Source organism: Anthonomus grandis, chromosome 1 (assembly GCF_022605725.1).
Source record: "Anthonomus grandis grandis chromosome 1, icAntGran1.3, whole genome shotgun sequence".
Lineage (NCBI taxonomy): Eukaryota > Metazoa > Arthropoda > Insecta > Coleoptera > Curculionidae > Anthonomus > Anthonomus grandis.
Genome location: NC_065546.1, coordinates 52,489,383 through 52,516,038, shown reverse-complemented (window position 1 = coordinate 52,516,038; position 26,656 = coordinate 52,489,383). Strand labels below are relative to the sequence as shown.

The following is a 26,656-nucleotide window of genomic DNA, read 5'->3' as shown; positions in this document are numbered from 1 at the left end:
GAATTAAGGGTTCTCAGATTTATTGGTAAATTATAAGCTTTCATATACATATAAGTGAATTTTTTATCAGTGCAGATCTTAGAAGCGATAGAGGCAGAAGTTGGTTTTGATGTGTCTTGTCAAGAGTGACAGGAGCCATGAGTGCAAAACGATTTAAAAAAATAGCTGCTAATACGAATACAGATGCAAGAGTTAATATTTTTAGGTCACTAAAGGATGGTCTCTTTTTATTTCAGTAATAAAACGAACCGCTTTCTTTTAGATCATAAAAACTATATTCAAAAGTCCCTTATTAGCAATACCCCAGAATTTGAGATACAACTCAAATAATGAGAAATAGACTGTCCATGCCAGCTAATGTCTCTTCAGTTCTTAGTTACTTGAAGCTTCTGCAAAGGATTACTATTCAAGAGTAGACCTGCCACGTCACATTTAAATCCAGCAATATATGTTTTGTTTTCATTTAAATAAAGACGATTTGATGTAAACCATTCATTAATAATGTTCATGTCATTCTCCGTGACTAGCTGCAACTCCTCCTCTTATACTAAAACCAATATTGGCCTGAAAAACCGATCAATACAAATACTAATATAACAATACAAATTTCCTGTCTCTTATATTTTCTTCATATTATATGGTTTACTATAAAATTAGACTTTTTGTTTATTTAATGTCTGAGACTTCTCTTATCTCATTTCTGGCCTAACATATATGTTTTTTGTGACAAATTATTTTTTAAGAAGCTTAATGCACTTTTTTATTTTCTGCTTACGTAATTTTTAATAATGTAGTTCAATCCTATAAGCGATGTATAGATATAATATCCTTTTGTATTCTAAATAATTATGATAATTGAACTGTTATTCTCTAACACATCTCATTTGTATAAAATAGTATAATAATAAAACACTTATAAACAGCTTAAATTTAAAAATACTCTGAGGCTAAATTACTGAATAATATAATTCCAAATTGAGAATCAATGTATTAAAAAAAAACACGAATTGTACAACATGTGTGATCAGAATCATTTTGAGTTGTTAAAGTGAAATTTTATAGTAACATAAATGTCATAAGTCATAAGTTCTACTAAAATTTACCATGAAAACGTCATTATACTAATGAAATTTGCCAATTTCCCTAAAAGACTTATTAATCTATAAAATTTGTAAACCCCTAGAAGCGTTTTTTATTTGCATAAATGAATATGTTAAAAGACGAATCTATTTAAATTTAGCCTTTATGTTTTTACAAATATGACGTTGCCGCGTTTTAGAAAAACCTAAGTCCGGAACCAGAATGTCTGGTTTTATATCCTTGAAAAATACCAAATAGGCGCGATTCTATATAAAACCAAATTTGGATGGAATTTAGATCAGATAGTCCGCCCCAACTGTCACGTCGGTCAATATGAAGGTTCTCCTGGTAAGTATATTTTTAATTTATACTTTCATATAATTTTAATTTACTTATTATATAACACGTACAGGATGATTTACTATTATGTTTTCTTATTAATTGTTATTTTAATTAAATCTTTTAATATAAAGCTTGTGTTTTAAATATGTCAAAAAGCTACTAAAGTTATATTTTTTAATAATTTATACTTTTAATTTTAATGTCATAAATCAGCATTCAAAAAAAATATGTACTGATTTTAGACTTAAGCATCTATAAATTGTTTGCATCTATACCCATTACCACCTTAACGATTTCGATACATTTGGTATGAAAGAACTTCCAAAGACAAAGATAAAAAAAAATAGGGAGGATAGGTAATTTGGGCGTTTTAACTTGTTAATATAAACTTACATATACAGGGTGTCCCAAAATTAGTGGACGAAACGTGAATCCTGTATTCTTTGGTCAAAAATAACCTCACTTTTTCCTATAAACATATATCGGCCCCCCAAGGGAGCTACGCCCCTTTTAAAGGAGGCACCTGAAGATGGTTTTTTCCACTTATTTTCGAAACGGGTAAATACTAAAATTTTAAATTTTGGTATCCTTCCAACTTTGATATACAGAATTTAGTTGTCATTTCATAATTTTCAGGAATTACCATTTTCGAGAAAAACGCATTTAAACATAACGCTGCATAGTATTATTAATAACAATTTTTATTAAAACTCAATAGCACGCTTCAAAAGTAAATTGACAAATAAAATTGCAAACAGATAAAAATACTAATTTATTTGAGGCAAATGTTCAAACAAGTTTCCGTTTTCCTGAAAGCATAACCTGGATCTTTTTTGAATGTTTTGGGTCGATCTAAGAATTTCAAATCGGTTTTCTCTTATTTGGCCTGCAGCTGCGAGAATTCGCCTCTGAAGCTCTTCTGGAGTATCAATTTCGGTGGCATAAATAATATTGCACATATTACCCCAAAGATAATAATCCAGAGGATTACGGTCGGGCGATCGTGCAGGCCAGTTTATTGGACCACCTCGGCCTATCCACCTGCCTGTAAATTTATTGTCCAGCCAGTTTCTCACCTGTCGGCTGTAGTGAGCTGGTGCCCCATCGTGCTGAAAAATTATTTCCAGCCGAGTTTCTATGGGAACATCGTCCAGTAAATCTCTGAGATTGTTTTAAAGAAAATTTAAATAATGACGACCAGTTAACCTGTATGGCAAAATAATTGGGCCTATCAATTTATCTCCTATCAAACCCGCCCATACGTTAAAGGAAAATCTATGCTGAAAGTTAGTTCGTCGAACTACTCTCGGATTCTCGATGCTCCAAAAATGAGTATTACGGCTGTTAAAGCCCTTACTCCTAGAAAAAGTTGCCTCATCTGACCACAAAATTTTTTGACGAAGATTTGGGTAATTTAAAATCCAATGACAAAAGTCTACTCGAGCTGGAAAATCTTCTTTTCCTAACTCCTGAACCCTTTTATAATGGAAAGGATGGTATCCTAACATCTCAGTCATTCTTTCAATCTGAAATTATTTTTAAATATTTTAAATTGCATAGGAAATAAGCCTAAACCTTAGTAAGCCACTAAACATTCCAGTTAGTCGTCAAAAGGATTTGTTTTGGGGTGATTGATGTTTGTGATAAGACTTATCCAAGTAAATAAAGTAAATAATAATAATAATAGTAATTAGAGTATTTTGAAATTAATTTAATGCGATCCGACGATAATAATTAATAACAACACTATTTATACCAATCTCAATTTTCAGTTACAAGTACTTTAAATTTAATTTTTTGGATAACAAATTAGGTACTTAATTATTTATTTATCATATTTAATTTTACTTACATTTGACTTTAGGATATTGGTAATCTCTTCTAAAGTTCTCAATGATATTTGAGGGTTTTTTTCAATTAAATTCAGTACTTCCCCATAACCATCAATTGCAATTGGTCTTCCTTGCCCTCGAGCACGTTCGAAGGATCCATATTCAAGTAAATTTCTATGAATTCTAACAAAAACTTTCCAATGTGGAAGCCTTCTTGCAGGAAACCTCCGCCGATACTCTCGTGCAGCGGCATGTGCGTTTCCATTGCAAAACCCATACATAAAATGAATATCTACTTTTTCACGGGTCGAAAAGTCTTCCATAGTTAAAAAGATATTAACAATTTGAATGCAAAATGACAATTAATCAATTACAACAAATGTTAATGTCATTATGCAGTGTGTCAATTTTTTTCAAAGCCTGCTACTAAGTTTTCATAAAAATTGGTAGTGAAAATAATACTATGCAGCGTTATTTTTAAATGCGTTTTTCTCGAAAATGGTAACTCGTAGAGTTATTGACCAAAAGGTACTTTTTTACGTAAAAAGCTTCAATTTTTTAAAATTTAAAGAAAAAAAAACAAAAACTTTGCACACAATTTTTAGGTATTTTTTTAGGCTCACCCCCTAAATGATACGCACCTGACTAAATAATAAAAATTATGAAATGACAACTAAATTCAGCATATCGAAATTGGGAGAATACCAAAATTAAAATTTTTTATATTTACCCGTTTCGAAAATAAGTGGAAAAAACCATCTTCAGGTGCCCCCTTTAAAAGGGGCGTAGCTCCCTTGGGGGGCGTTTGCCGATATATGTTTATAGGAAAAAGTGAAGTTATTTTTGACCAAAGAATACAGGGCTCGCGTTTCGTCCACTAATTTTGGGACACCCTGTATAAATAGTTTGGCAATTGACTTCTAAGAGAGTTACAGTCTTTAAAAGAAGCGACCTGCAGATGGGTTTTTTTATTAATACGGTTTTATTATTACGGTTTCAAAACGATTTCAAAACTAATATAAAACCGGACCGGCGTCCGATACTTTAAACTTTAACTATTTTATCCAGTGTTTCTTTCTTACCTAATGTCTTAAAATCTTAACTTTTTGAAAAGGCTTTACTTTTAAATCTACAATCTAATTTATTTTTTTACCTACTTCTTCTCCTGAGTTAACTTCAGTGGTCTAATAAATTTTATAACAACAGAATCCAACAATTTTTATTTAACTGATCTAAGTTGAAATATTATCAAACATCCAACAGTTAATAATAAGTCATAAGATCATTTTACAGGAAGTTAAAAGATTTTATGCATTCAGACGATTGGGGAGTACTATTGGGACAATTATTTATTATACCTGCACAGATATTCACTGACAGTCTATGTTGAAAACCTATTAGTTTTGATACTGGGTCGCAACAAAAGTATTTTTTAAAGACTGGACAAATTGGGCACCTATTGATATTTCCGATGTTACATACGTGGTGCAAGGTTTTTCCTCCTTATATAGACGAAAGACCTTATTTTTAGACATATGTTTGTCTAAAAATAATTTTGTTAATTATATAAATCTGTGGAGTTTAATACAGTGCTTCTCGAGTATTTGCTAAAAAAGGAGTAATGATCTTCTGAGATATCTGTCGAATAAATTATAATGCAGAAGAGTGTTGACTCTTTTAGATACTTGTTGAATTTGCCAACATTTGATATATATATTCTGGGTTTCTCCTATCAGTTCTGCAACAGCCAACTTTTAGTATAGTTTTAATGTTATTACTTTCATATTTCTACTGTATTTATTAAATAAAATAAAATAAATAAGTATTTTGTTGCATTTACCTCTGTTGGGAAATAACCCAACAACACCCTTTTCTGTCATCAAGGTGTATTTATTTTTAATTGGTTTATATTCATAATTTTAAGGACACCATCGATTCCTAGAAGGTTCCCACAGGTCAAAAAATTATCAATTTAAAGTCGTTACTTTTAAACGCTTCAAACATATATCATAAATTGCCATGAAACTGTTTTAGGCTCTTATAGGTCTTTTTTTCATATTCCTTGTTGATGAAAGACGCACTTATTGAGCACTTTTACACCCACTAAGTGAAACAAGCTGGTAAAAAGTTACACGCTCAAAGTTATACAGTCGATCACAATTATTGTAGAAGTCAGGTTGGGTCACTGTCCCCGAGATGTAGTGTGTGAGCCGAGTCGCGAGTCGTAATCACGATCGAAGTGAGAAGTTGCTCACGAGTTACCCGTGTTCCCTTTACTCTTTAAATTCTAATATGGGTCTCTCTCTCCAGACTCTTAATGGCCAAATACTGGTCCAAGAGTTGCAGTATACAGTCGAGTTAGGTTACTATCACAGTCAAGTTAAGGCACTGTTGCTGAGAAGTAGTATGTGAGTCGAGTTGCGAGTTGTAGTCGCGATCGGAGTGAGCAGTTGCTCATGGCATTTTCCCTATTACCCCTAATACCCAAGACGGGTTTCTCTCTCTTTACACCTTTAGTAACCTAGTGGGAAGGTCCGTATACACCCTTATACTCTGAACCCAGTTAAAAAACTACCTGTATTATTGTCGCTAGTTATTAGTTCGGTAGTCGTGTGTTACTACAATAGGTTAAAGTAATTGGAGTATAAGCACCATGGTTAGTAAATAGTAAGAAGTGAGTGATGTTAGTTGCTAAAAATTACTTGCTGCTCTTAAAATATCTGCACCGAATTTTGTAACACCCTATATATCGTCCTAACGCAACTAGACCCAAAGGGTTTTAATTTTGTACACAATAGTTTTGATACATCATCATAAAAAGAAGTCTAATAACGTCAGTCTATAAGATCAGCTGGTTTTTACGGCTTGCGCGTTCTTACCTACCTATAATCAATTATTTGATCGAGGTAATTGGTAATGGTGTGGTGCTCCACCTTTTTAAAAAAATAAATGTATAAAACGGCTAATTTCAACTTCTAAATATAAGTATCTTGGGCAAACAAATGGTTTTTTTCAGAAAAATTAAATCATTCAATTAAATTACGTATGTTTAACATAACGATTGATATAACCAATTTTCATTGGCTTTACAAAAATACAATCTGATCATAAAGATAAACGCGTTTTGTAGGTACTTTGCTTCAATTCGTCTTCAACTGTTGGTTCAAATTTAATGAATCTTTTTTTTCTTTGTTTTTTTTTTTTGATTGATCAAACCTACTTCACTAGGATTTCTCTCTGATTCTATATTTACATCCAGAGGCCATTTCACTCAATTTTTTTTAATGTCGTAGTTTCTTGATAACTCCCTAGAAGCATATTGACCTTGCTTCTATTTGTAGTATTCACTAATTGGGCTTCTTAATATTCCACTATACAGTGTTTCAAAGAAAGAATGATGATGTTTCAAACAATGCTTTTCTTAGCAACTTTTTACGAGATTTTACTTTATTTTTTCTAATGAAATGAGGAATGCCCAGATATTTCTGATAGTCAAAAAAAAAACGATTAGCTACAAATCAGAATTATCTGAAAATAACCTGAATTAAGGACCAAAATGTAGATCACAATTTGAATCGTTTCAATATAAGTACGGGTTTCTTTAAATCTTAGAAGTTTCATAACCATAATAATAAAATTTTGATTTAAAATTGCTCAAAAAGAACTAAATTTAATGTTGATTGCACGTCATTTAAGTCTAACAAGTATGACTAGCATATGATGCCCCTATTGCCATATCGGTAGTATCAACTCAATGGTAGTATAGGAGAAAGCGTCCTTAAATGCAAAAGAATAAAAGGGCTCTTGTACCATCGATGAAAGCAATGATCATATTGAATGTACTGTACGTTTCCAATTGCTTGATTCTCACTAGCGTTTTTCTCAGATCTAATGATATGTGTTTTAAAATTTCCAAATAATGTTCCAGGAAAAGAGATTTGACTCCAGCAAAGAGACAAAAAGAATTTAAGTCTTATATCTTTTAAAAATCCTATTCTCTTCATTTGGTTCAATCATGCGTTTTACGTCCGTCGTTATTGGTAAATTGTGCTTTACGTTTTATGGTAAGACTATAATAGTAGTTGCAGAAGAGGTATATTGGTTGATTTTCTTATTTTTCTTATATTTTTTTTGAGATTTGTTAAAATTTTTAAAAATATGTTTTCATTTTCTATATAAATTTACGTTTAACTAAAGTAATGAGAGATTATCTCAGAAAATTTATTGTCGCTTTTGTTCTAATATAATTTAAGTTCTGTATTTTATGTTTTATTAGCGAAAACAGATCTCTTTAATAAATGGTATTTAGTAGCCTACAGCAAATATTAGTTGGATTTTTTGCCATATTACAAGCTATTTTATTCCTGTCTATATCTATGTGCCTGAGGTTTTAAATAAAACTAATTGTTTTACAATTTCTAATAGATTCGATTATGTTATGAATACTGGATTTTCACAACTATACTTTCTAAAAATATATAATGAACTGAGAGGGTCTAAGAGGTATTTAGGAATTTACTAGAAAATTGTGATTTTATAAAAGTTATTGCCTTTTCAATAGCGTGCAGTTTTACTCTACGTTACGTTCTTCTGTGATAAGCTGATGTAAAATTTGTTTTTTGTTATTCCATAATGTATTATTATTTATTGAATTTAATTCGATCCAAATTTACATCCATATTAATTTGTATTCAGGGTAAAAAGTTATAATTGGCATAATGGCTTAGTTCAGAGAGTTTTATATTATTCGACGGTATTATAATTAAGCGGAAGAATTTAATTGCTTCAAATGTATGAATCTCGTATTTTGAGTTGAAGAAAACTTTTTATACAATAGACGTTTTTTGTCTGATGTCGATAAAGGTAATGTCTATCATACCGATTCAGCTAGTAATAAGATTAGTTAAGACCGCATGCATTTGGTATTGAATTTATCATATTGACCCAAAAATATGTTATGCTTCTTGCTAAGTGAAGTGCACTTTGGGTCAAATAAAACTCAGGTTTTTTATTTTAATACTGCCGACGTTTCCGCCTTTATTGGGCCATCCTCGGAGCGTAATAAACATTATACTTTACAGTAATAAAAAGCGTAGTGAACCTCAAAAAATGCTTATATTATTCAATGGTCAAGCAACTTAGTTGGTTCTACTTTTTTTTAGACTGAAGCAAAAAGACCACTGAATATTATAAGCATTTGTTGAAGTTCTAATAAAATATTTAAGAGAAGTGTTGACAAAATATTTTTACTTTTTTAAGCCCTGAGGATGGCCCAATATAGGCCGAAACGTCGGCAGTAATAAAATCTAAAACCTAAATTTTATTTGACTCTAGATCCAACTCACTTAGCAAGAAGCATGTAATCTATAGTTTATTATTTTTGGTATAATAATGATACTCGTATATACTCGTACATATTTTGTTAGGTATATGTTAGCGCACTTGATTTTTAACTGTTTAAAATGGTGTTTTCAGTTCATCTTATTACCTAATATTCTTGAGAATTTGTTTGATATTACAGAAAGAATCTCGCAATTTTTTATTTCGATAGATTCCGAAAATATGGGCCTAAGATCGTTTATGGTTTTCTGCAACTTTTGTTGATATATTTGCTTATTTGATGAAGAGTGAAAAAATGACTTGTGTCATTGTCATGTCATCAGCGGATATTCTGTAATATACAGGGTGTAACATAAGTGATGACTTTAATTTTAAGGGGTGATTTCTTGTCATTTTTTAAGTAAAAAAGTTCATATAAACATATGTCCGGAAACGCTTCGTTTTCGAGATACAGGGCGTTAAACTTTTTTTTAAATCGATTATTTAATAATATCTCATAAACGCATTTACCTAATTTGTTGAAATCTTTACATTTTGTTAGTCACTTTATAAGGTACCTTTTGGAATTCTCACATCTGGTCTAGAAATTTCAGGGGCGTGCCCACGGGCTAAGTCGGATGATTTTTTTGTAAAAAAAATATCGCCCGGTACATTTTTTGTAAGCAACTAAAATTGAAACTTTTTTGTCTCTTAAATTTTTTGCGTATAGAATAACATAGAATTTTTTGTTTCGTTTAAAAATAAATAATTAAAAATCATATCTCAGCACGTCTCGGGCCTGCATAAAAAAAAATAAAATGCTTTAAAATTAACTGACAAATTACCAGCATGTTTATTATTTAACAACTAAGAAAAAACCTTAAATAAATTTTTTTGCAAAACGCATACTTGACCAAAAACAAAAATTAATAAGATGCTATTTTTGATGTTTAAATTTTAATGCAATGGCGTCGCAAATGGTTACCTATTTAAAATTTATTTTCTTTGTCTACGCCACCATTTTTTTTGTGCGAGATATTTGTACAAATTTAAGCAATTAAAAATACAGTCGCTTAATTTTTGTGAAAAATAATAAAAACTTACTTTAGTTTTAAATATCATCAAAATTTTATTAGATCAAATGCTCGAAATGAGAACCACGACTGTCAATACAAGCACGCAATCTTCTTCCCATCGACTGGCCCACACGTTCGAAAATTCCTGGTGTGTTGCGTATGACATTAGAAGAGTTTACAATCCGGTTTCTCAAATCGTTTTCATCCACAACTGGCGTCGCATAATCAAGCGATTTCAGATATCCCCAAAAGAAATAGTCCAGAGGATTCAGGTCTGGAGATCGTGCTGGCCATAGCTGAGGTCTCCCCCGACCTATTCATTGCTGAGCAAAAGTATCATTTAGATAGTTTCAAGCGACAAGACTAAAATGAGCAGGTGCACCGTCGTGCATAAACCACATGGTATTTCTTGTTGCTAGTGGTACGTCTTCTAATAAATCTGGCAATATTTCTTCTAAAAATTGTCTGTAAGTATCACCATTCAGCCTAGGAGGGAGAAAGTGCGGTCCGATAAGATGATCACCGATAATTCCGGCCCAAACATTCACAAAAAACTGCAGTTGAAATCCACCTTCTCCAATGGCATGGGGATTTTCAAAGTGCCAAAGATGGTTATTGTGGAAGTTTCTGATGGCTTCCCGTGAAAAACAGGCCTCATCTGTGAAAAGAATTTTAGCCGTTAAACTTGGATTCTGGGCAGTTTTTGAAGAAACCACTGGCAAAACTCTAATCGTGCAGGAAAATCTGTTGGCAACAGTGCTTGCACCAGCTGAATGTGGAATGGATAAAGTAAATTTGTGTGCAAAACCCTCCAAACACTTTCGTGGTTGATGTTAAACTGTAACGATAATCTTCGTGTGCTAGTTGACGGATCGTCTTCCACTGCTTGCAGAATTGCTTCCTCTAGTTGTGGCGTCATTATTACCCTCGGTCTACCAACGCCCTCAGTATGAGCATTGACAGATCCAGTCTCACACAGACGGGCATGGAGTCTTATGAAAGTTCTTGCTGCTGGAATTGGTCTATCGGAAAAGCGTTCATGATAAATTCGACGGGCTTCTGCACCATTTCCATCTGCAAAGCCATAAATGAAATGCATTTGAGCTAATTCGGCGTTATTCATAGTTATCTGCACAGTAAAACACATTCAACTAACAGTACCCAGTACCTGGTAAATGTTAATGTAAGACATAGGAATGTTCTTATCAGAGAAATTTTTATACATACCTGCATAAATATGTAGTATTCCCAATAAAATCAATTTTGAAGCATTTTAGGTTTTTTTATGGAGGCCCGAGACGTGCTAAAATATGGTTTTCAAAATTTATTTCTAAACGAAGCAAGATACGAAAAAAAATTAAGAGACAAAAAAGTTTCATCTTTATTATCCTATTATACTTACAAAAAATGTACCGGGCGATATTTTTTTACAAAAAAATCATCCGACTTAGCCCGTGGGCACGTCCCTGAAATTTCTAGGCCAGATGTGAGAATTTCAAAAGGTACCTTATAAAGTGACTAACAAAATGTAAAGATTTCAACAAATTCGGTAAATGCGTTTATGAGATATTAATAAAAAATCGATTTAAAAAAAAAGTTTAACACCCTGTATCTTGAAAACGAAGCGTTTCCGGACATATGTTTATATGAACTTTTTTACTTAAAAAATGACAAGGAATCACCCCATAAAATTAAAGTCATCACATATGTTACACCCTGTATATATATGGAGAAATAGATGATCTATATTGTCCATGGTTATTATAAATAAGGTTGCGCTGAGTACTAATTCTTGAGGAATACTGTTCTCTAGTAAACATTTTGAAAAGATGGTATTTATTATTCTTTGCACAAGGTTCAGTTTGTAAAGAAAGTTAGCAACAAATATTAAGTACGTATTCATATTTTACTTCTATCAGAAAATATTTTTATTAAGATATCGAATAATTGTTTGCGTACAAAATTTGTACATTTAACAATAATTTATTGTTAAATGTACGTAAGTAAAAAAGGTAATTAATGTTGTTGATATTATTCTTGCCCCTCTGTATCTTGGTTATAACCTAGTACAAAAGTAATGGGCTACTGTTTTAATTTGCCTTGCATATGGTTAATTGGTAAGTGGATATATTTAGAGATTGAAAATGTAAAAGAAAATTAATCATAATTATCGTTCTGCTAAAATTTGGAGCAAATTTAAAAAATCTTCTAATAGATTCATCTTTATTCTACAGGTGGAAGACGTTAGTTTTTAAAAGAATGTTTGTACTCCCTTACAATACCCCAACAGCCCTCTTTAACCATTCACTGTCGATTGTTTTTGGCACGCATGGGAAGGAGTTAGCTTTCTGATCTTTATAAATATATTATAAGATCTAAGATCTTTATAAGAGAATCGAACACAGTCGGAGATCCCTGCATTACTCGATTGCTTAATAACTAAAGAACTTAGTTAGGACTCTAGGCACAGATTGTTCGTAATAATAATACATTTAATATACTCAGACCGACTAAAACCTTTAATACAGCTAATCAGCATGTGCTTATTGCGAAGTGTGGTCATTTAGCCACAAGAAAGGTGTTAATTTTCATATTCCTGGAGTCTCTTTTGACCTATTCTTTTCAATATCTTCCTATTTTATTAGGGTAGTTTTATAGCGCACAATTACCATTTTCACGATGACCTGAAATTCAATTGCCAAATTTCACATGTTTCAGATTCAGAATTAATGCAACAATATATAGATATAAATGTTTTTAATCAATGGCATTTTATAATTAGAATGACTTCAACATTAATAGTGGGTAACTCTAAAATATATTTTATTGGGTATATTAGCAATAGTTTATTAAATGCAATCAGAATTGCAACACTATACTGTATCACGGTTAGGTCTGAATTTAAATAATCAAAGTTTTTTTATCACCATATTATATCAATGTTCTTATATTTGTTCTTAAAAAAGTTTAGAATACATTTTTGAAAACCGCAGCATAGTGTTACTGGATAACATTTTTTTTTTGAAAAATCAAGCATTATATTATCATTAAGAAAGCACTGTACAGACTTTGCTGTCACAAAGAAAGGTCAATATTTTAGAATGCTCTACTCTTAAAATTGATGTTTATAAATGTCGAGTGATCGGATAATTATTAGAGATTAGTAATCAGATGATCTATTAATTATAAAGGTTTCGCAGCTCGAATATAGTCGTTTATCTTAACCCCAATCAATAAATTAAACTTGAATCGTTTTACGTATACTTTTAACGTACTCTGTATATCTAACGTGATTTTTCACAAGGACTTATTTTTTAATTACAGTGCATCACCATAGCAGCTATTGGCCTTGTCCAAGCAAGCTATCTCAAAGAAACAGCTAAAGATAAAAGAAGTATCGGTGCCTACCACTTAGGAGACAGCTACCTAGATGATGGATTAGATAGTTATGGTATACATTTCTTTGGTTAATATATTTGAACCAATCGTGTCTAACTAATATACTCTTAACAGGTGGCGGTTATAGTGGCGGATATTCTGGTGGCTTTGGTATCGGCAGTGGATCAACCCACAGTCACAGCCACACCCACGAAGTTAAAACTGTACCGGTTCCTGTACCTCAACCTTATCCTGTTACAGTTGAGAAAAGAATCTCCGTACCACAACCCTATCCTGTTCCTGTTCCTGTTGAAAAACCTGTTTATGTTCGGGTATGTTTTTAAATATATTAAAGATAATGTATGCATAAATAGAAAATTACTTATAAAGTATGTTGAAATGGAATATATCAGATAAAAGAATTAAATGAAATACATAAAACCATGAGGCAAAATCTTGCACTGCAAATCTTATTTGCCCATATTGATTCAATACAAAATTCAGAAATGTTTGTTCTTTTAAGAAGATTATTACTACAATATATAAGCGTTTACTCACTAGTTGCATTACGGCTTTTTAAATAGAGACATTAACGTTATATATATTTTATTTCAAGAGCAAAATATATTTAATATTTCTCTACTATTATTTTTTCAAAAGTTTTTTCTAAATCTGCCTGTTATACTGGTTAATTGTTGACAAAAAATAAAGCAATTTAGACTGGCATGTTTATCCTGCTAATTTACGACATGTAATTACGTGATTTTATGTTTAGAGCCCCTTGAATAAATGACCTGTCAGATTTTTTCAATTTTTCCGCACTAACCTAACAGGTGATTTAGGACTTTGTCGCATAGAAGGATTTACCATTATTTGCGTTTATTTAGTTAGGACGAATTATTTAAAAATTATTTTTTCAATTTTTGAAATTCTATATTCTCAATAATTTGAGTTATTTTAATAAAAAAGAAAAAAAAAACAGGAATTTGGTATTAAGTTTTTTAAAAGATAAAATGAGCACTTAGACTTCTTTAGTTTGCTATAATACTATTTTTCCACCCTTAGGCTTCACTCATTCTAAATATACCTTCGCCCAGTATGCTGTAATCTTCTCACGTGTGCGTTTCGCTATCCTGTACCAGCATTTGTAGTATTTCATCACAATTCAGTTTGTTCCTTTCAGATGTTTGTTGCATTTTGCTTACTTAGGGCCTTTAAATATTTAAATGTTTTTTGAATATTTAGTCTATTTTCTATTTTCTCTCTTTGAAATTGTCATTATTTTTCCAATCACCCCCTAAAAAGTTTGTCGATCTTATTCACTTACGCTTAATAAATACACGTTATTTCTCACCAGTGGTTAAGTGTCGTTCTATAACCGAGGAATTAATCTTATTTAGTGGAGATAGTGACTCATTGTACGGGATAGAATATTATCTTCATCAAGTTCATCAGCTTTCTCTTAACGTTCAACCTCAATACCCTGGACCTATATACCTTTTAGACAAATTAGATTTTCTACAACCCATTAAGCGCTGACCAACGCTTTACAATGTAGCATAATTGGAATCTATTTATTCATATAAAGCTCTTTTGTAATATAAAATTACAAACAATTTTTTTCTGAATTCCTCAATTATTAGATGTGTGGGGGATTGAGAAGAACCTTAATGAATGTTATATACCTAGATTCCTAAGCCTCTTTTAAGTCCCAAAAGATGATCTTCAAGAGTGTTACGTGTGGGAGGTGAAATTCCCACCGTACAGATATATTAGAAACTGATTCCAATATCAAGCTTTATCAGAAAGCATCTATTTTTTCTATACAATAGCAACTGTATTATCTAGGACACTGGGTGGCAACTTTGAATAAAAAACCGCTTTATACACAAACAAACTAATTATTTAATTTCCAAGAAATAAATGTGGCAACATAGGATATCAAAATATTTAACAGAATTCACATGCACCCTCTCTCATTCACTCATAAAAACCTTATCTTTATGAAAGCTACAAACTAAAACTAAATAATTACAAAAATGTTGACATTTGCAACGAATTATGTCAAAGCCAAAGTAAACACAGTTGGCACAAAATAGTTATTACATAAAAATGGTTTCAAAACACTTACAGTAGTCTGTAAATTCCAGTATTTATACTCCAAACAGGACACTTTTTGTTTTCACTTTTTACAGGTTGTTTGCACTCACTTCTTTTTGTTTACTTGCACCTTTACACCTTTAACACTTGTTTGTTTGCTTTACTACATATTTGACATTACAAAAAGTAAAAAGCTACAAAGACCCAATCTGTATACTTAGTCACCCAGCACAAAGATTACCAACTTGTAATTCTTCCAGGCTAGAAATTTACGGTTTTCGTGGATAAATTAAATTGATTGAACTGACTCGTTCACAGGTTTAATTAACTTCATAATTAAAAACCCTTTAACTGATAACTTATATAAAAGTTTCTTGGGGCAGAAACTATTAATTTTAAAAACAAAACATCACTGGCGCGTGAAAATCGTAAAAGAAACGATTAGGCGGGTCGAGACGTCACCCTCTTGAGCTTTTGTCAGTAACTCGACTACTGGAACACTGATCGGTCAATATTACATTTTTGCATCGCGCTGCTTGGTTCCCGGTAACCTTTTTTTGTGCGACGGCAAAACTTAAACGGGGCGGCTTCTTTGACTGCGTTATTTATAGATTTTCTTTTGACTTCGCACAGCTTTGTCGTGCCGATTAGACTACGTAAAAAGCAATGTGAGAAAGGAAGATATGCAAACATATTTAAGTTAAATTTAAAATAAATGGTTGCGTTGTTCGCAACATACTCCCCCGTTGGAGTGACCACTTCAATATTCATTCAGGTTGGGGAAGTGGACATAGTTTCGTAATAGATCGAGTAAACACGCCATTTTTGGTAATTACTTTCACAGCTCTTACTTTGCTATCCCGACTAGGTAAAATTTCTGATACTTTAGCTAAAGGCCATTTTAGAGGATAACTTTGTTCGTCCACAAGCAACACAAGATCTCCAATTTTCAAATCTTTCTTGGAATCTGTCCATTTTACTCTTTTTTGCAGATGACTAAGGTATTCAAGCGTCCAACGCTTCCAGAAACTTTGACGTATTTGTTGGCATCTTTGCCAACGTTTCAGACGGTTTTCCGACACATTGGAAACATCCGTTTCGGGAATAGAATTAAGTGCCGTACCAATTAGAAAATGACCTGGGGTCAGCGAAGATATATCTGTTGGGTCGTTACTAAGTGGACACAGGGGCCTTGAGTTCATTATTGCCTCGATTTCAACTAGGACTGTGCCGAACTCCTCAAACGTTAGACGTGTTTCACCTACTGCGCGCAAAATGTGGTGTTTCGCTGCCTTCACTGCAGCTTCCCATATTCCCCCCCAGTGGGGACTTCTTGGTGGTATGAACTTCCACGTAATTTCATTCGTGCTGAGGTAATCTTGAATGGTGTTTTGATTTTTATCATCTTTAAAAAAGTCATATAATTCTTTTAATATGTTTCTAGCACCCACAAAATTAGTTCCATTATCGGAGAAAATGACTGAAGGCAGTCCTCGTCGTCCAATGAATCTCCTAAATGCCTGCAAAAAATCTTCTGTGGATAAACTAGACACGGCCTCCAGGTGTACTGCCTTCGTAGTCAGGCAAACGATTACACACAAGTAACACTTCAGAGTTGCTTTGGAGCGCAGTTTTGAAGGCTTTACAATAAACGGCCCTCCAAAATCAATTCCGACATTATGAAATGGCCTTGACACCGATAATCTCTCTTTTGGAAGATCAGCCATTTGTTGAGACGCTGGACGTGCTCTGAATCTAAAGCAAGTTAAGCATTGCTTAATTACCCCTTTCACCTCACGTAGACCATCTACTGGCCAATATCTCTGACGTATGGAGGCGAGGACATTTTGAGGGCCGGCGTGTAGCATCTTCAAGTGTTCACGTTTAATAAGGAGTCTAACTACTTGATTTTTGGATGGTAGCAGAAGTGGGTGTTTGTGCTCATAGACTATATCTGCATTAGTGAGCCTTCCTCCTACTCTTAACATCTCATGTTCATCAAGTGTGGGGTTTAATGACTTTAATGACTTATTATTAAGTAATTGTCCTGATTTTTTCAGTTCTTTTATTTCTGAAGCGAAAAATCTTGTTTGTATAGATTTAATAATTATCCTTTCTGCATTTTTTAGTTCTTGTAGGGTTAATGGTCCAGTAATGTTTTCCTTATTTAGAAGTTTCTTTGACTTAAGCTTAAGCCAAAATCTTAAACAGTAGGCTATAACCCTTTGCAATTTTCTAAAAGATGAGTACCTGGATAAGATATTTTCATAAAAATCGTCTTGATTTTTGTATCCCGTTAACGCAGACTTCTTTTCTTCAGGGATATTTTCTACTTCGCTGGAATATTTAAAAGCTTTAAACTCTGCTTCTGGGTCTTGTAAAAATTTCGGACCATTCCACCATAAATTTGATTTTCCGAGGTCACGTGGTAGACTTCCCCTTGACAGGATGTCGGCTGGGTTTTCAGCGGACTTAACGTGATGCCAACAATTATAATCTGGCATTAGTGTTTGTATTACTGTGACTCTGTTTGCCACAAACACCGACCATTTTGATGGGTGTGATCTGAGCCAGCACAAGACTATTTCAGAATCCGTCCATAGGTGTGTCGAGTCTATATTAAGTTTGGTTTCAAATATAGACAGGACCCTTTTAGTTAATTTTGCCATAAGAACCGCACCACAGAGTTCCAATCTTGGCAATGTAATCTGCTTTATTGGAGACACTCTGCTCTTTGATGTAAGCAAATTACAAGAAATAGTTTTATCTTCATAAATAGCACGCACGTAGATACACGCTCCATAACATTTAAGGCTTGCATCTGAAAAGGCGTGGATCTGGATTTTTAGTTTACGTTTAAGTGGGGCAAATAAATTGCGAGAAATTTTTATTTCGCCTAAATCTGTGATATTATCGTAGAAAGTTTGCCATTCTTTAAGCAAATCAGGACTTAGTTGATCATCCCAACCTAATTTTTGAAGCCAAATCTTTTGCATAAAAAGTTTCGCAATGACTACAAATGGATTTATAAGACCAAGCGGGTCGAAAATCTGGGCAATTGTCGATAAGACCTGTCTCTTTGTTACTGAATGTTTCAATTCTATTTTGGGTAATGTTATGGAAAAACTATCATAAAAAGGTTGCCATGAAATTCCTAAAACCTTGCTTGTATTGCCATCTGATGTAATAATATATGACTCGTCTTGGTTATTGGTGGAGGATATTTCTTTAAGGAACTCTGGACAGTTTGAGCTCCATTTATGTAATTTCATGTTTGCGGTTCCTAGAAGCTTAGTGAGTTGTTTATGGGTCTCCACAAGTTCTTGAAGTGTATCACAATTGTATAGGACATCATCCACGTAACAGTTATTTTTCAAAGCATCTGCAGCTCGTGGGTAGTCTTTAATATTTGAATTGGCTAACTGAACCAAACAATTTGTGCTTAGAAAGGGAGCACTATTTGTCCCATAGGTTACTGTTTGTAATTCCAAACACTGCAGTTCATCATTAGATTTTTCCCGCCATAAAATGTTTTGTAAAAAACTCTGTGTAGGGTTTACCTTAATCTGACGAAACATTTTCTCTATGTCGGTGATAAATACCTTTTCTGAAGTTCGAAATTTGCATAATATGTCGAACAGTTCCGGCTGAACTGTTGGACCTTTTAACATTATGTCGTTTAATGAATAGCCTGAATCCGTTTTCATGGAGGCGTCGAAGACTACGCGTAATTTGGTCGTTACACTGTCTTGACGGAGTACACAGTGGTGTGGTAAAAAATATTTTAACTCTGATTTTTCATTTTTGGTCAAAAGTGGTACTTTTTTTGCATGACCAAGGGAAATGTATTCATCTATGAATTTTTTGTACTCTGCATAAAGATTATCTTGCTTTTTAAATTTATTTTCGAGAGCTAAAAATCTTTTAAGAGCTCGGTGAAACGATTGACCCAATTTTAAATGCTCATTTGTACTTTTCAAAGGCAAATTTACTTGAAAAGTACCTTCCGCCAATCTTAAAGTGGTATTTTGGAAGTACTGTTCAGCCAGCTCTTCGTCAGCTGTTCTCATGATCTTATCAGGCACTTCCTCTAGAGTCCAGAATTTTTGTAAGATTTCATCCGCTAAAACATCAGAGGATAGCTGTGAGTGAAAGGTATGAGAGACTTCCATATTATTTGGATCAAATAAATGTTCTTTTGAGTCAAAATTTTCTACTGAATGAAAAGTTTTTCTTTCTATTGGTAAAACTCCAGATATAGTCCAGCCAAGATATGTATTAATTAAAACTGGTAATCCTTTTCCCAATTTTATAAAACCGGAACATATTATTTCACTATAAATGTCCATACCTAACAATAGGTCTACAGGGTTACTTTCGAAGTACTTGGGATCTGCGAGAGAAATGTCTTTAGGAATTTTAAGTGTATCTGTGTTAAGATTAATCCTTGGCATGTTACAAGTAATTTTATCAAGAATGACAAAAGAAACAAAAAACTCCCTTTTAAGACAGGTTGTGGAGTGAATTTTTAAATCGATCATTTTATGAGAATAGGTAATTTTCTGGGAAATACCTGAAATTTGCATATTTTTGTTATAAGGCTGATAATTAAGTTTTTTAACTAAATTACTTGTTATAAAGGATGTTTGGCTTCCACTATCTAGTAGTGCTCTTGCTGAAACTTGATTCCCTTCACTGGTATAGAGCATGACAACGGCGGTGGCTAACAGAATTTCACCACTTGACCTCTTCACTCCAGAACAACAGGATGCCCTAGTGTGCAGGGTTTGAAATTGAGAATTTTGATCATTAACTTGAGAATTTGAACCTTGAGGTTCATTATGCTGAGAGCTAACTTGAGATTTTGCTGCAAAGGCAGGCGATTGATCGAGCGCTCTCGAAGGGGTTTGTAGCGAGTTATTATGTCCATGATTCATATGTCTCTGGAATGAGCTCTGAATATTATTTTCATTCGAGGAATTATTTCCAATGTGAGACTGGAAATTTTGAATATGAAGAAGTGTATGATGCTTTTTATTGCACATCATACAGGTTTTTTGTGAGGGACAACTATCAAAATTATGTACAGAAGATAAGCAATTTCGACATAATTTCTTATCTTTAATAAAAGAAACCCTTTCCTGGACGGTAAGCCTTTTAAATTTGTCACATTGGGGCATGCGATGTGGCATATTACAAAATAAACATTTAGCATTGTTATTGTTAAAGGAGGATAACTTATAATCTTTCTTTTGATAAGATCCGGTATTGGAAAAATGGGAACTTCGTGTTCCTGATTTGATACTGGGCGTAAAAGGTTTTGGAGAATTGGCAGTTACAGTCTCCATTATACTACAACGTTTGTCCAAAAAATCAAAGAATTCCTGTAAGGTTGGACGCTTGGTATGGTCCCTGTCAGTTTCAAATGCTCTATTGGTATTAAAATCTAACTTTTGTAAGTATATAAAAATAAGCATGAGGTCAGCCCATTCATCTTTTGGAACATTTAAATTTCTTAAGGATTGGATACCCTGTCTTGCTTGCGTAATTAATTTTCTAAGTTCAGAGGCAGAGGATTTTGTGAGATTCGGTACCTCAATCAGCTTTTTGATATGACAAAAAATAATCCTAAATTCATTTGCATATCTATCCCTTAAAGTGTCGATAGCCGCGTTTAAATTACTACTGGTTAAAGGTAAACTCTCTATTAACTCTAAGGGCTCGTTCCTTAGATACGATTTTAAATAAATAAATTTTTGAATGTCACTTAACCCAGAGTTGTTCATTATTAAGCTTTCGAACAACTCAAAAAAGGTACTCCATTCCATAAAATTACCTGAGAATCGATTTATAGAGATTTCTGGTAGTTTTGTGCTAGGTGCTACTACATTATGTGTTACCTGCTCTGCCACAGATGTACCTTTTAACATATCGATTTTTCTTTTTAAATTTGACAGTATAATACAATATTTATCCTCCATGAGAGTACAGTCCTCTTTAAAAGTGTCATCACCATGTTCTTCTATTGATTCTAACAATTCATCATATTTTTTATAAAATCCCTCAAGTTGATTTACTTTGAATTCAAACTGATAAACATCTTGTTGTGTTTGATTTTTGTCAAACCATTTTTGAATTTTGGTGATGGCACCCTTAATGGGAGCTAAATGCTTTTTTAACTCGTCCATTTTTTATTTACTAATTAAAGCAATGACGTACAAAAATTAATAAAAGTTTACCAGGTTACATAAAAGTCAAATGACTTACTTAGAAAGTTTTTTGTTTAGGCCTACAAAATTACTAAACACACAAGATTTATTAAAAAGTACTAAAATGTTTCAACACAACGAACAGGGTTGCCAAGTGTTTAAATATAAATATGGTAAATATTTTAGGTTAGCATGCATGTGAAAATGTTTATTATATATATATATTTTTTTTAATTGTTTATTTGTTATTATCTTTTAAACAAAACCACCAGACCAGTATCCGGCTCGAAGGACCAACTTGTTACGTGTGGGAGGTGAAATTCCCACCGTACAGATATATTAGAAACTGATTCCAATATCAAGCTTTATCAGAAAGCATCTATTTTTTCTATACAATAGCAACTGTATTATCTAGGACACTGGGTGGCAACTTTGAATAAAAAACCGCTTTATACACAAACAAACTAATTATTTAATTTCCAAGAAATAAATGTGGCAACATAGGATATCAAAATATTTAACAGAATTCACATGCACCCTCTCTCATTCACTCATAAAAACCTTATCTTTATGAAAGCTACAAACTAAAACTAAATAATTACAAAAATGTTGACATTTGCAACGAATTATGTCAAAGCCAAAGTAAACACAGTTGGCACAAAATAGTTATTACATAAAAATGGTTTCAAAACACTTACAGTAGTCTGTAAATTCCAGTATTTATACTCCAAACAGGACACTTTTTGTTTTCACTTTTTACAGGTTGTTTGCACTCACTTCTTTTTGTTTACTTGCACCTTTACACCTTTAACACTTGTTTGTTTGCTTTACTACATATTTGACATTACAAAAAGTAAAAAGCTACAAAGACCCAATCTGTATACTTAGTCACCCAGCACAAAGATTACCAACTTGTAATTCTTCCAGGCTAGAAATTTACGGTTTTCGTGGATAAATTAAATTGATTGAACTGACTCGTTCACAGGTTTAATTAACTTCATAATTAAAAACCCTTTAACTGATAACTTATATAAAAGTTTCTTGGGGCAGAAACTATTAATTTTAAAAACAAAACATCACTGGCGCGTGAAAATCGTAAAAGAAACGATTAGGCGGGTCGAGACGTCACCCTCTTGAGCTTTTGTCAGTAACTCGACTACTGGAACACTGATCGGTCAATATTACATTTTTGCATCGCGCTGCTTGGTTCCCGGTAACCTTTTTTTGTGCGACGGCAAAACTTAAACGGGGCGGCTTCTTTGACTGCGTTATTTATAGATTTTCTTTTGACTTCGCACAGCTTTGTCGTGCCGATTAGACTACGTAAAAAGCAATGTGAGAAAGGAAGATATGCAAACATATTTAAGTTAAATTTAAAATAAATGGTTGCGTTGTTCGCAACAAAGAGCTTAGTAATATTGTTTGAATTTTGGTCTTCGTTTAGATCCGCTATATATTAAATGAATACAGAAGATTTCTTTTTAGAATTTTACAAACTTTTTTTGGGATAACTGCAGATAATAATAATAATATAATACAATACTTATATTAGAAAGGAGAACTTAATAAAATATATAAAACTATGAGGCAAAATCTTGCACTGCACTACTTATTTGCCCATATTGATGCAATACAAAATTCAGAAATGTTTGTTATTTCAAGAAGATTGTTATTACAATTTATAAGTATTTAACAAAGTTGTTTCGTAAAGTAGTAAAAGCATCTTGTCTGATATCTACACTAAGATCCTCCAGTCATAAATGTTTAAATAATCTCACTAGTCACTAAAATCACTAGCTCTTTTTAAATAGAGACATTTTAAGGAGCCTCCAATTAAATTAACTTAACATTAACGTTATATCTATTTTATTTCAAGAGCAAAATACATTTGATATTTCTCTACTATTATTTTTTCAAAACTTTTTTCTAAATCTGCCTGTTATACTGGTTAATTGTTGACAAAAAATAAAGCAATTTAGACTGGCATGTTTATCCTGCTAATTTACGACATGTAATTACGTGATTTTATGTTTAGAGCCCCTTGAATAAATGACCTGTCAGATTTTTTCAATTTTTCCGCACTAACCTAACAGGTGATTTAGGACTTTGTCGCATAGAAGGATTTACCATTATTTGCGTTTATTTAGTTAGGAGAAATTATTTAAAAATTATTTTTTCAATTTTTGAAATTCTATATTCTCAATAATTTGAGTTATTTTAACAAAAAAGAAAAAAAATACAGGAATTTTTGTATTAAGTTTTTTAAAAGATAAAATGAGCATTTAGATTATATTAGTTTGCTATAATGCTTTCCTTAATATAAGAAGCATGTGAAGCGGTTTTTTTATGATCGATGAACTGTCCTTTTTGTCATACTTTTTTTTTCATAAAATGTATTATATATAAACGATTTGTATTTGTTGTATTTGTATTTGTATAGTATAATGCTATTTTTCCATTCTTAGACTTTATTCATTCCAAATATACCTTCGCTCAATATGCTTTAATCTTCTCACGTGTGCACTTCGCTATCTTGTATCAGCATTTGTAGTATTTCATCACGATTAAGTTTGTTTCTTTCAGATGTTTGTTGTCTTTTGCTTTCTTAGGGCCTTTAAATTTTTAAATGTTTAGTCTGTTTTCTAGTTTCTCTCTATGAAATTGTTATTATTTTTCCAATCATATTATTTTATAACCCAGGAATTAATCTTGTCGGATTTCTTGATACAATATTTTTAGAAGATTTTCTTCAACAAGTTCATCTCATATCTAGTCATATCTTGCTAGATCTTAGATAAATTAGATTTTTTAAAACTCATTAAGTACTTAGGGATGTTTTATGGTATTGTATATGTAAGGTCTTTTATTTTTTCTTACGCTTTAAGAAATTACAAATAATTTTTTTCTGAATTCCTCATAATTGAATTTTTCACCTATTAGATGTGTGGGCTGTATACGTATATAGATTTATTAGCCATAAGTTCTGTCGTATAATTAGGGGCAGATCATCTAATAGTTCAGGCAGTACATTTCTTAAAAAATTTAAATAAATATTTTCCGTTAAACGAGGAGGCAACATAATTGAACCAATTAAGCGTTCTCCAACAATGCCGGCCCACATATTGACCGAAAACTTATATTGATAGCTCCTAAAATGAATACCATAAGGGTTTTCCTCACTCTACACATGATTATTCTTAGAATTAAAAATGCCTTCTTTTGTAAATAAAGCCTCGTCAGTAAAAAGGACATATTTTGGAAATTGAGGTTCTTCTGTACATCGGTCAAGAAACCACTGGCAAAAATTCACGCGGGGCATAAAATCATTGGGTCCTAATGATTGCACCTTTTGCAGGTGGTAGGGCCGAAAAAGCTGTTCATTAACAACGTTCCATACCCTAACATGATTTACATGCATCGCATCAGCTACTGCTCGAGTACTTACTGATGGGTTATCTTCAAATCCCTGAAGCACTTCTTGTTCAAAATCCGGGATTCGGATGATCCTTTGCGCGCCATTATCTTGGCGTTTTATTTTAACGGAGCCAGTCTCTCTGAGCCGTTGATTGACCCTTTTAAAAAGTGTGTGAGCTGGGATTCACCTTTAGGGAAACCGCTCTTCATATAGTCGAGAAGCAGCTCTACCATTACCTCGAACTTCCCAATAAATTAAAAGCATATCGGCGTATTCAGCAAAAGTGTAATCTTTCATTACTTAACCGTAATAAAAAGGGAATTAATATCATGTAAAAAATACTGACAGTGACAAATTTAAAAAATACTGACAGTGGCAATGAATTAGCATTATTATTATTATTAAAATAATTAATTCAGGTGCTGTATCTTAGTTTGGTTTTAGTCAATTTCCACAAAAACGGTGATATTGACCGACTTTCACTAAGAGCACCTTTTTCATGTAAAAACCATAGGAACATCATAATCTAATGCCCAAACGGGCAGAAATTAAAGTCTTAAAGAAATGAGCCTAAATTTACCAAATACCCCCCTGATTCTGAAGCCCCTGGTAAATATTTTTTTTTTATTTAGTAGGTTCAAAAGAATAAACGTACTAACAATAATTTACCTCCCAAAATTGGTTGTGGTAGCTAAAGTAGTTCCGGAGCTATTAAAAAAAAACTAGTTTTTAAAGGTTATTTTCAAAGAGCTCTAGCTCCCTGAGGAAGCGTTTCCGGACCCATGTTTATATGAACTTTTATTTTCCTTTTGACGTTTTCTATCTGCCCTAGAAGTTTGTAACATGATCAACGGAACACCCTGCATATGATACGGATACAAATGGTTTCTTTTTGGAATTTTCCAAATAGTTTTTGGGTAATCCTATATAACCTGTATTGCAATATTTCCAGTAATATTTGCAGAATTTTATTCCATCGTATTAATAAGAGATTCTTTAGGCGTTGTTTCAGTTTTTGAACTTCCATCACCTGTATTTTTATTGGCACATACTTTCACATAATGTTGCAAGTAGCTTTTTAAATGTTTTGACATGTCGAATAAAATCCGGATAAATTCTTTGTGCTTCTTTTACAGTTCGATTTGCCAATCCATAAAGAAAGTGCATGTCAAACATTTCAGCTTTAATAAAATTATAATGGAAAGTTTATTTTCATAGTAAATAAGATAGAAAGAAAACACACAGATCCGAAAACTTTGTATTTTTATTTGTCTTAACAATTCAACTAAATCTAATGATTTCAACACGTTAGGATAAAATCAAGTTAAAGGATATTTATGGCATTTCACATATATCTCAAAAACAAAAAAAGAACATTATTTAATGGAACAATATAACTCTGAAGTTTTTAGTCATAGTAAGACTATATTAGGTTACATTTTCTATTTAAAAATCTAATTTTCAATTTTTTTATCAGGTCCCAACTCCAGTTAAAGTACATGTACCGCAACCGTACCCAGTTGTGATCAAAAAACCAGTATACATCCATCATAACACTTATTCATCCGGTCTAGGCGGATATGGATTGGGTTATGGCTCTGGATCATACGGATCTGGATACGGAGGTGGTTATGGATCAGGTTATAGTTCTGGCTTACACGGATCCGGTTATGGAACTGGCCTTAGTGGACACTATAGCTCAGGATATGGAGGTTTAGGTGGAAGTTCCGGATATTCTTCTGGTTCTGGACATTATGCTCACGCTTCCGCCTCCGCGGGATCCGGATGGTAAATCGCGTATCAAATACACAAACATTTTGTTGGTACAAATTTACAGTATGCAAATAAACTGTACAACTGTAATAATTATGAAAAAGGCTGTATATTAAATTTTTTTTGTCCAAA

At 32.6% G+C, this 26,656-nt stretch overlaps 2 protein-coding genes across 8 annotated transcripts in view; one reads left to right on the top strand and one right to left on the bottom strand.

Moving 5' to 3' along the window:
• LOC126733620 (disks large 1 tumor suppressor protein) overlaps positions 1-26,656 on the bottom strand; it is an 825,690-nt gene that overhangs the window by 639,277 nt on the left and 159,757 nt on the right. The window lies entirely within an intron of this gene.
• On the top strand, positions 1,292-26,656 carry LOC126733765 (scale keratin-like). Its single transcript, XM_050437163.1, has 4 exons — positions 1,292-1,428; positions 12,974-13,100; positions 13,163-13,359; positions 26,229-26,656. Exons 1-4 carry the CDS (start codon positions 1,414-1,416, stop codon positions 26,541-26,543), a joined length of 654 nt encoding a protein of 217 aa, XP_050293120.1. The 5' UTR covers positions 1,292-1,413; the 3' UTR covers positions 26,544-26,656.